Consider the following 12242-nt stretch of genomic DNA (forward strand, 5'->3'; position numbering starts at 1 on the left):
TATCATGGCCCTGATGAGTGACATGAAGCTTGAGACAGGCATTTGTAGTTCTGTATGATAGCCACATTAGCAGCTAATTAGCCTTTCATTTTTGGGGGGCTAAATACAGGCGAATATATTGATAAAAGTCACCTTTTCCGATAGACATTTACACGGTTATCAAAACGTCACGTCAGGGTAAGCCTACGCGAAACACTTATTTGAAGTGTTTCTAAAATCCACAATGCCGGGATAAAATGAATGGTGGAAAAACGATTGTAACCATTTCCGTGTTTGAACGGTAGGTATTATGACTCACGCTGTGGTAGGCTATTCTCTTTGGCCCCCCTCATTCCGCGCCCAGTCTCAAAACGCTCTTCCTGGTTTGAACTGAATGTCAAGACACTTGGCTACAAATTGTCAAAAAAGTCAAAAGCAGCCTAGTCAGAGGAGGATGGAGCAACGAATGAGATTAAAGTAGTTTAAGGAAAATTTCAGATTTTGGAAACTTGGCTTTACACAATGAAACACGAATGAGAAGTTGAGAGACAACTGTAAAACATTCAGAAAAGCGTATCATCGCAGCAAGAACCGCTGGCTACAGAAGTGAACTATCTTGAAGAAAACAATGGAGAACAAGGACAAAGTACAAATGAGGACACACCCACGCAGGTAATGAATCAGTACAACCTAGTTAAATTGTCTGCAGAAGTTTGTTTCTCCAGTTTGAATATTAGCCTGATCGTGTTGGGGTTAATATAAGCTAGCTAAGGGTAGCTAGCTAAGGGTAACTTAGCTAGCTAGCATCATACAGCGGAGAGACACTACCAAGATCCAACGTTATCAACTAACTGTCTACATGCTTGCTAGTTAGCTGTTATTGCTAGTGTAACATACCTGTTATTGCACCACATAGATATATTTGTAGGAAGATAGTTTGAAATGGCACAACATTGACTGGCTCCGGATCTGTTTGTGTCGTTTTGCCAACTCCTATCATTCCGCACCTATGGTTGGAGATGGTAAGACAGGACTGGGGGACACTGGGTCAACAGTTGCTCTTCCCTGATGCCTGCTGTTAACTAGCTACTGTACGTAGCTAGCTAATAACTATACAATGTTGACAAGCGACTAACCTAACAGCAGAAATGCATCTAGCATTTGGTTTGATTTAGCACGCTGGGGGCTATGAAACAACTGAGCCCGATTCATTTTAAATTAAAAGAAGGGACGTGGGCGGAAGACCATTGAGCGATGCAAGCATGGGCGAAAGACTGGACCAAAGTTGTTCTCCGCTACATCGCGTTGCTATTGACCAATGGAAGCTCACTATAGTTTTCAGCACCTACTGGATTGACTGTTGATACCTAGCACTACCTAGCGTGCTTGCTAGTACCGACATGAGGGCGAAGCTAGCGTGGCTATCCATTTAGTGGATCACTGCTGTAATGTAGCAGTAATGACAAGGGACACAACCACATAGGCCAACATTATTGGACACATAACTGACGATATACAGTGCCTTCAGAAAGTATTCATACCCCTTGACTTATTCCAAAATAAATTTGCGTTACAGCCTGAATTCAAAATGGATTAAATCGATTTTTTTCTCTCTCACTCGTCTACGCACAATACCCCATAATGACAAAGTGAAACAAATGTTAGCAAATTTACTGAAAATTAAATACAGAAATGTAATTTATATATGGGGCTCCAGAGTGGCGCAGCAGTCTAAGGCACTGCATCTCAGTGCAAGAGGTGTCACTACAGTCCCTGGTTCGAATCCAGGCTGTATCACATCCGGTCGTGATTGGGATAGGGCTGCACACAATTGGGCCAGCGTCGGTCGGGTTTGGCCAGGGTAGGCCGTCATTGTAAATAAAAATTTGTTCTTATCTGACTTGCCTAGTTAAAAAATATATATATATAACTATTCACGCCCCTGAGTCAGTACATGTTAGAATCACAATTGAGAGCATCCTGTCGGGCTGTATCACCGCCTGGTACCGCAAACTACCTGCCCTCCAGGACACCTACAGCATCCGATGTCACAAGAAGGCCAAAAAGGTCATCAAGGACAACCACCCGAGCCACTGCCTGTTCACCCCGCTACCATCCAGAAGGCGAGGTCAGTACAGGTGCATCAAAGATGGGACCGAGAGAAGCTGTTTTTCAGTCTATCTCACGGCCATTACTAAAACAGAGAGGCTGCTGCCTACATACAGACTCGAATCATTGGCCACTTAATAAATAAATCACTAGTCACTTTAATATCTTACATTACTCATCTCATATGTACACTACCGTTCAAATGTTTGGGGTCACTTAGAAATGTCCTTGTTTTTTAAATGAAAATGACATCAAATTGATCAGAAATACAGTGTAGACATTGTAAATGTTGTAAATGACTATTGTAGCTGGAAACTGCAGTTTTGTAATGGAATATCTACATAGGTGTACAGAGGCCCTTTATCAGCAACCATCACTCCTGTGTTCCAATGGCACGTTGTGTTAGCTAATCCAAGTTTATCATTTTAAAAGGCTAATTGATCATTAGAAAACCCTCTTGCAATTGTTAGCACAGCTGAAAACTGTTGTCCTGATTAAAGAAGCAATAAAACTGGCCTTTAGACAAGTTGAGTATCTGGATCATCAGCATTTGTGGGTTTGATTACAGGTTCAAAATGGCCAGAAACAAAGAACTTTCTTCTGAAACTCATCAGTCTATTCTTGTTCTGAGAAATGAAGGCTATTCCATGTGAGAAATTGTCAAGAAACTGAAGATCTTGTACAACGCTGTGTACTACTCCCTTCACAGAACAGCGCAAACTGTCTAACCATAATAGAAAGAGAAGTGGGAGGCCCCGGTGCACAACTGAGCAAGAGGACAAGTACATTAGTGTCTAGTTTGAGAAACAGACCCCTCACAAGTCCTAAACTGCCAGCTTCATTAAATGGTACCCGCAAAACACCAATCTCAACGTCAACAGTGAAGAAGCGACTTCGGGATGCTGCCCTTCTAGGCAGAGTTTCTCTGTCCAGTGTCTGTTCTTTTGCCCATCTTAATCTTTTCTTTTTATTAGCCAGTCTGAGATGTGGCTTTTTCTTTGCAACTCTGTCTAGAAGGTCAGCATCCCAGAGTCACCTCTTCACTGTTGACAGCGAGACTGGTGTTTTGCGGGTACATATACCGCCACCCGTCAGACTCGTTAAAGAAAAAGTATTCCTCCAGTACGGGGTGAGTAATCGCTGTCCTGATATCTAGAAGCTCTTTTCGGTCGTAAAACATGGTGGCAGAAACATTATGTACAAAATAAGTTACAAATAACTCAAACACACACAATAGCACAATTGGTTATGGGATTGTAAAACGGCAGCCGTCTCCTCTGACTCCATTACTCCTTCTCTGTTCTTCTTTGCAAGGTAATGGATTCTGATGTTGCTGTCCTGTCAAACCACTTGTCCTCAATGGTCAGAGCATAGTACTGTCTCGTCTGATGGCTGGTAGCACTCTTTTGAGTGCAATTGTCCATGTCTTGCGCATTTCCTTCTCCTTTGGGAATTTGAAGTTGAAATGAAAACATGTAGTTCACCTCTCTAAACTACAATGAAAGCAGCATTGCAACACAATGGCGATTCTTATCGTGTAAAGCTTGAGAAGTTAATGCATGATCCCGTAATGTTTTCAATATTGCTGACCAATTTAAGATCAATCTGATGTAAAGTTATTCCCCTATGAAGCCAGTAAAAAGAAATTGCAGTAGTCAAGATTAATAAATTAAACTCTTTTTAAAATAAAATTGAACTTTATTTTAGAAGAAGGATTACATGTAAGTAGGATTAATTTAAAACTAGGTTTTAAAGTTTGGTGCAACAAGATTGATTTAACCCATTTTAAGAGTTAATCCATGTTGGTGCAACCCACCCATAGTCAGCTATCCAGGGTTTATATACAGTGCATTCGGATAGTATTCAGACCCCTTCCCTTTTTCCATATTTTGTTACGTTACAGCCTTATTCAAAAATGTATTAAATCGTTTTTCCCCCCTCATGAATCTACGCACGATACCCCATAATGACAAAGCAAAAACAGGTTTTTATACATTTTTGCAAATGTATAAAAAAAAAAAAACTGATCTCATATTTACATAAGCATTCAGACCCTTTACTCAGTTACTTTGTTGAAGAACCTTTGGCATTGATTACAGCCTCGAGTCTTCTTGGGTATGACGCTACAAGCTTGGCACAAATGTATTTGGGGAGTTTCTCCCATTCTTCTCTGCAGAAACTCTCGGGCTTTGTCAGGTTGGATGGGGTGCTTTGCTGCACAGCTATTTTCAGGTCTCTCCAGAGGTGTTTGATCGGGTTCAAGTCCGGGCTCTGGCTGGGTCTCTCGAGGACAGATTGCTCAGAATTTTTAAAATCCATTTTAGAGTAAGGCAGTAACATAACACATTTTGGAAAAAGTTGAGTGGTCTGAATACTTTCGGAAGGCATTTTATATAGTGTATGATGGGTCTCCCTGGGTCGCTGGTTTTTCTGGGCGGGGGTCCCAGGTTAAGAAAAGTTTGAAAACCTCTACAGTGTCAGTGAGTTCAGAGTACATTTTACTCAACACTGCTTATTTTTGGGTCCTAAACCTATTTAAATTCAAAGGTGCTATAAGTAGGCCTCAATCACTTACACACAAGATTTCTTAAACAGTACACACTTTGTAAGATCTTGCCGGTCCCCCCCACCCAAAATGTGTTTATAATCAAGTTCAATGCCCTCGGTGAGTTATTATTTTAAAGTTTGCTACAAATCGAGACTTATAATTATAGTGATCCATTTTGACTACTACAATTGTCGTCACACAGACCGATCACGGGCCGGCAGGCTACAAGGAGGCTCACCCTCGTGCACGCTCTTTGCACGTGCACCTAAGGGGGTGTGGTGTGCTATCAACGAGCTTGTCAAGTGCTGCGTAAACGAGCCTGTCAAGTGGAGATTGAGGGGCTGAACCAATGTCTATGGGGCTGACACGGTTTTAATGTCTATGGGCTGACAGAGGATGACAGAGTGGAGAATGGCGATGGAGTTCGCTCTCACTGTTTTGAAATATCTATTTAGTATGCAATTATAATTGAATACATTTAGAATTCAATTTATTTATGATGACGATGCAGTTTCACAAATGATAGACTAAAATCATAAGAAAATACAGAATTGAGATGAAATAATTGTTATTTATATATATATTAGTCCACTTTATTCTGAGGTAATTCAATCTAGCCTAACTGAGTTGTGATCGGTTGTTGGGATAGTAGCCCATTAACTTTTTATTTTCAGGTGGAAGGATCACGGTCATATGTCTAGGATAGATAGATAGGGTACTCGCACATACTTAACTCTGCACCAATTTGAGTTAGATTTTACAAAGAGTCACCATGCCGGCATGTTCTGTATTTAACTGTACTAATCGTCACTCAAAGTCTAATCTTTATTTTTTCTGGCAAGTTGGTTGTAATTCTGATTGTCATACTTAATATTTACAGTCCGTGTTGTATTACAATGTTGACCTGGTAAGGCTGAGCTTTCAAATGAACCTTCTGCTGCAAAAGCTTAACAGTAGGCTAGCATCTGGTTCATAGACATTAAAACAAGGTTGCCTTTCTCAGGCAGAATGAAAATGACTCCATCGACCGTGATCCTTTGCTAGTTACGGCCACTTTCACCATGATCCTTAGCAAAAAATTGTTGGTGCCATTCAGCCCCATTCAGTAATATGGCCTGCTTCAAATTCAAATACTTGCACCATCTGGAGTTTTAGACAGCGCTCACGTCATCCACGTATTCCTATCACTATCTACTAGTTTTAATGTCTATGGGATAAGAGGAGATATCCTTACCATGCTGAGAGCCCGTACTGTAGCATTCAATGTCATCAGAAAGAACTCAGTAGCGCACGATGTGTACAAGGCAAGCAGGAACGAGCTCCGCAAATCCATTAGGGATGCAAAAAGACCTCAGACTCAAACTTGAGTTGATGTTCGACAACTGACTCTGCATGTGGCAAGGACTACAGATTATCATGGGCAAAGGCAAATACAGCTGTCTGGTGCCTACCGACACCTCCCTCCCAGACGAGCTCAACACATTCTATGCTCGATTCGAGACAGAAGATAAATTCAATAAATGTTTTTTATAAAGTCCTTACATCAGCTGATATCACAAAGTGCTGTACAGAAACCCAGCCTAAAACCCCAAACAGCAAGCAATGCAGGTGTAGAAGCACGGTGGTTAGGAAAAACTCCCCTGGAAAGGCCAGAACCTAGGAAGAAACCTAGAGAGGAACCAGGCTACGAGGGGTGGCCAGTCCTCTTCTGGCTGTGCCGGGTGGAGATTATAACAGAACATGGCCAAGATAGATGTTCAAATGTTCATAGATGACCAGCAGGGTCAAATAATAATAATCACAGTGGTTGTTGAGGGTGCAACAGGTCAGCACCTCAGGAGTAAATGTAAGTTGGCTTTTCATAGCCGATCATTCAGAGTATCTCTACCGCTCCTGCTGTCTAGAGAGTTGAAAACAGCAGGTCTGGGATAGGTAGCACGTCCGGTGAACAGGTCAGGGTTCCATAGCCGCAGGCAGAACAGTTGAAACTGGAGCAGCAGCACGGCCAGGTGGACTGGGGACAGCAAGGAGTCAGGCCAGGTAGTCCTGAGGCATGGTCCTTCGAGAGAGAGAGAAAGAGAGAGAATTAGAGAGAGCATACTTAAATTCACACAGGCCACAGGATAAGACAGGAGAAATGCTCCAAATATAACAGACTGGCCCTAGCCCCCCGACACAAACTACTGCAGCATAAATACTGGAGGCTGAGACAGGAGGGGTCGGGAGACACTGTGGCCCCATCCGACGATACCCCCAGACAGGACCAAACAGGCAGGATATAACCCCACCCACTTTGCCAAAGCACAGCCTCCACACCACTAAAGGGATATCTTCAACCACCAACTTACCATCCTGAGACCAGGCAGAGTACAGCCCACAAAAATCTCCTCCACGGCACAACACAAGGGGGGTGCCAACCCAGACAGGAAGATCACGTCAGTGTCTCAACCCACTCAAGTGACGCACCCCTCCTAGGGACGGCATGGTAAGAACACCAGTAAGCCAGTGACTCAGCCACTGGAATAAGGTTAGAGGCAGAGAATCCCAGTGGAGAGAGGGGAACCGGCCAGGCAGAGACAGCAAGGGCGGTTCGTTGCTCCAGTGCCTTTCCGTTCACCGTCACACTCCTGGGCCAGACTACACTCAATCATAGGACCTACTGAAGAGATGAGTCTTCAATAAAGACTTAAAGGTTGAGACCAAGTCTACGTCTCTCACATGGGTAGGCAGACCATTCCATAAAAATGGAGCTCTATAGGAGAAAGCCCTGCTTCCAGCTGTTTGCTTAGAAATTCTAGGGACAGTTATGAGGCCTGCGTCTTGTGACCGTAGCATACGTGTAGGTATGTACGGCAGGACCAAATCGTAAAGATAGGTAGGAGCAAGCCCATGTAATGCTTTGTAGGTTAGCAGTAAAACCTTGAAATCAGCCCTTGCCTCAACAGAAAGCCAGTGTAGAGAGGCTAGCACTGGAGTAATATGATCAAATATTTGGTTCTAGTCAAGATTCTAGCAGCCGTGTTTAGCACTAACTGAATTTTATTTAGTGCTTTATCCGGGTAGCCGGAAAGTAGAGCATTTCAGTAGTCCAACCTAGAAGTGACAAAAGCATGGATTATTTTTTCTGCATCCTTTTTGGACAGAAAGTTTCTGATTTTTGCAATGTTACGTAGATGGAAAAAGCTGTCCTTGAAACAGTCTTGATATGTTCGTCAAAAGAGAGATCAGGGTCCAGAATAACGCCTAGATCTTTGTTTCTTGGGACCTAGAACTTGCATCTCTGTTTTGTCCGAGTTTAAAAGTAGAACATTTGCAGCCATCCTTATGTCTCAAACACAGGCTTCCGGCGAGGGCAATTTTGGGGCTTCACCATGTTTCATCGAAATGTACAGCTGTGTGTCATCCGCATAGCAGTGAAAGTTAACATTATGTTTCAGAATGACATCCCCAAGAGGTAAAATATATAGTGAAAACAATAGTGGTCCTAAAACGGAACCTTGAGGAACACCGGAATTTACAGTTGATTTGTCAGAGGAAAAACCATCCACAAACTGATATCTTTCCGACAGATAAGATCTAAACCAGGCCAGAACTTGTCCGTGTAGACCAATTTGGGTTTCCAATCTCTCCAAAAGAATGTGGTGATCGATGGTATCAAAAGCAGCACTAAGGTCTAGGAGCACGAGGACAGATGCAGAGCCTTGGTCTGACGCCATTAAAAGGTCATTTACCACCTTCACAAGTGCAGTCTCAGTGCTATGATGGGGTCTAAAACCAGACTGAAGCGTTTCATATACATTGTTTGTCTTCAGGAAGGCAGTGAGTTGCTGTGCAACAGCTTTTTCAATTTTTTTTGAGAGGAATGGGAGATTCGTGAACTGAGTTCTAAGTCTTTGTATGGTGGATAGGCTTTCAATGGAAAAACAGCCTTTCAAAATAATAGTACTTCCTGGTTGGATTTTCCTCAGGTTTTCGCCTGTCATATCAGTTCTGTTATACTCACAGACATTATTTTAACAGTTTTGGAAACGATAGAGTGTTTTCTATCCAAATCTACTAATTATATGCATATCCTATCTTCTGGGCCTGAGTAGCAGGCAGTTTAATTTGGGCACGCTTTTCATCCGAAATTCCGAATGCTGCCCCCTACCCTCATGAAGTTAAGTACAGCAGTACATCTCCTCCTCTTGGACTGCACCAGATTTTCCAGTTCTTGCTGTGAGATGTTACCCCACTCTTCTACCAAGGCACTTGCAAGTTCCCGGACATTTCTGGGGGGAATGGCCCTAGCCCTCACCCTCGGATCCAACAGGTCCCAGATGTGCTAAATGGGATTGAGATCCGGGCTCTTCGCTGGCCATGGCAGAACACTGACATTCCTGTTTTGCAGGAAATCAGGCACAGAATGAGCAGTATGGCTGGTGGCATTGTCATGCTGGAGGGTCATGTCAGGATGAGCCTGTAGGAAGGGTACCACATGAGGGAGGAGGATGTCTTCCCTGTAACGCACCACGGTGAGACTAAACCGCGACTCGTCAGTGAAGAGCTCTTTTTGCCAGTCCTGTCTGGTCCAGTGACGGTGGGTTTGTGCCCGTAGGCGACGTTGTTGTCGGTGATGTATGTTGAGGACCTGCCTTACAACAGGCCTACAAGCCCTCAGTCCAGCCTCTCTCAGCCTATTGCGGACAGTCTGAGCACTGATGGAGGGATTGTGCGTTCCTTGTGTTACTCAGGCAGTTATTGTTGCCATCCTGTACCTGTCCCACAGGTGTGATGTTGGGATGTACCGATCCTGTGCAGGTGTTGTTACACGGGATGTTTCTTTTTTTTGTTGAGTTTACATGCGCGCACACACACAAATACACACACATACATTCATGCAACACACCCATCACAGCTGCTGCTACCGGACTCTGTTTATGATTGCAGCATTTTAACACTTTCCCCCCAATCCCCCCTTGCCCAAAACACATGTAAATGAATGGTTCCTTCCTGTATTATACTTATGATAAAATGTTTAATCTATTCTACTGAGCCATTTACTTTGTTTGTATCTTTATCTTTTATTTCTTGTTGTTGCATTGTCGAGGAGGAACCTGCAAGTAAGCATTTCATTGGAACACCATGTGTATCCTGTACATATGACTAATAACAATTTGAAACTTTCTCCACCCTACAGGCAGCTAAAGAAGCTCAGTGAAGACAGTTTAACCAAGCAGCCAGAGGAAGTCTTTGATGTGCTAGAGAAAATTGGCGAAGGGTGAGTCCTGGATGTGTTTTGTTATGGACAGTTGGAGCTGAATTGCCATGTTTCAGTTCTGAGAAGCACCGCTATCCCTCTCTGACTTACATTAGACTCAAGGAAGAAGAGCAACATAACACCACGACATACGTGTCACTCGTTTCCTGTTACTCAACTTTCTGTTAGTGTCTGTGATTAACATGCCCTCTTGTGTTGCGTCATGAATGACAGCTGATCGATGTATGAGTAAGTTGTGCTGCACGAGTCACTGATGTTAGGTTCTAAAAACTCTACGGACACTATGAAAGCTCAACCAAGTTTATTATTCCAAAAGGATCAAAACAGCTGCATTAGACAAACATTTTCACACAAGCATTAATATTTAACCCCTTCTCCTAGGCTGAGTCTCCTCCTACCCATCTGAACAAATATTGTATCTTTACTGCTAGGCATGAAACGAAGTAATACGGCCATAAACTTTTCTTTCTCCCTTAACGTGACCTGACCTCGACCCCCTTCTTCACTAATCCATGGCTCTCTGCCCTTGTCAATGCCTGCCACGTGATCGCTTCCCTGCACTCAGTACATTCCACGTTTAATTGCACACACTATATACCTTCCTCCTACAGATAACCATTAACTTCTGGTGTAGACCCTCTAAACCTAAGCTCTCCCTCAGTGACATGAATACGTATATTTCATATTCTCAGAACCCAACAGTCCCTCCTCTTGAACAATACCTTCCTACTGTTCAACTTACAGTTGAAGTCAGAAGTTTACATACACTTAGGTTGGAGTTATTAAAACTAGTTTTTCAACCACTCCACAAATTTCTTGTTAACAAACTATAGTTTTGGCAAGTCAGTTAGGACATCTACTTTGTGCATGACAAGTAATTTTTCCAACAAATGTTTACAGACAGATTATTTCACTTATAATTCACTGTATCACAATTCCAGTGGGTCAGAAGTTTACATACACAAAGTTGACTGTGCCTTTAAACAGGTTGGAAAATTCCATAAAATGATGTCATGGCTTTAGAAGCTTCTGATAGGCTAATTGACATCATTTGAGTCAATTAGAGGTGTATCTGTGGATGTATTTCAAGGCCTACCTTCAAACTCAGTGCCTCTTTATTTGACATCATGGGAAATCAAAAGAAATCAGCCAAGACGTCAGAAAAAACATTTTAGACCTCCACAAGTCTGGTTCTTCCTTGGGAGCAATTTCCAAATGCCTGAAGGTACCACGTTCATCTGTACAAACAATAGTACGCAAGGATAAACACCATGGGACCACGCAGCCGTCACACCGCTCAGGAAGGAGACGCGTTCTTTGTTGCGAATAGTGCAAATCAATCCCAGAACCTTGTATAGATGCTGGAGGAAACGGGTACAAAAGTATCTATATCCACAGTAAAACGAGTCCTATATCAGCAAGGAAGAAGCCACTGCTCCAAAACCGCCATAAAAAAGCCAGACTACGGTTTGCAACTGCACATGGGGACAAAGATCATACTTTTTGGAGAAATGTCCTCTGGTGTGATGAAACTAAAATAGAACTGTTTGGCCATAATGACCATCGTTATGTTTGGAGGAATAGGGGGGAGGCTTGCAAGCTGAAGAACACCATCCCAACCGTGAAGCACGGGGGTGGCAGCATCATGTTGTGGGGGTGCTTTGCTGCAGGAGGGACTGGTGCACTTCACAAAATAGATGGCATCATGAGGGAGGAAAATTATGTGGATATATTGAAGCATTATCTCAAGACAACAGTCAGGAAGTTAAAGCTTGGTTGCAAATGGGTCTTCCAAATGGACAATGACCCCAAGCATACTTCCATTGTTGTGGCAAAATGGCTTAAGGACAACAAAGTCAAGGTATTGGAGTGGCCATCACAAAGCCCAGACCTCAATCCTATAAAAAAAATTGTGGGCAGAACTGAAAAAGCGTGTGCAAGCAAGGAGGCCTTTTACAACCCTTACTCAGCTACACCAGCTCTGTCAGGAGGAATGGGCCAGAATTCACCCAACTTATTGTGGGAAGCTTGTGGAAGGCTACCTGAAATGTTTGACCCAAGTTAAACAATTTAAAGGCAATGCTACCAAATACTAATTGAGTGTATGTAAACTTCTGACCCACTGGAAATGTGATGAAAAAAAAAAAAAAGCTGAAATAAATTATTCTCTGTACTATGATTCTGACATTTCACATTCTTAAAATAAGGTGGTGATTCTAACTGACCAAAGACAGGGAATTCTTACTAGGATTAAATGTCAGGAATTATGAAAAACTGAGTTTAAATGTATTTGGCTAAGGTGTATCTAAACTTCTGACTTCAACTGTACATAAACTTGGAAATTAC

At 42.7% G+C, this 12242-nt stretch overlaps 1 protein-coding gene across 1 annotated transcript in view; it reads left to right on the top strand.

Annotated features, from left to right (window-relative positions):
* The first annotated feature begins 363 nt into the window (after window positions 1–363).
* Window positions 364–12242, top strand: part of LOC120064966 (serine/threonine-protein kinase 4-like) — a 55210-nt gene continuing 43331 nt past the window's right edge. The window contains exons 1-2 of the mRNA XM_039015577.1: window positions 364–651; window positions 9816–9896. Of these exons, the coding sequence (XP_038871505.1) occupies window positions 608–651; window positions 9816–9896 (125 nt within the window). The 5' untranslated portion in view covers window positions 364–607. The remainder of the gene's footprint in view (window positions 652–9815; window positions 9897–12242) is intronic.

The sequence above is a fragment of the Salvelinus namaycush genome, chromosome 20 (genome assembly GCF_016432855.1).
Source record: "Salvelinus namaycush isolate Seneca chromosome 20, SaNama_1.0, whole genome shotgun sequence".
NCBI classification, from domain to species: Eukaryota; Metazoa; Chordata; class Actinopteri; order Salmoniformes; family Salmonidae; genus Salvelinus; species Salvelinus namaycush.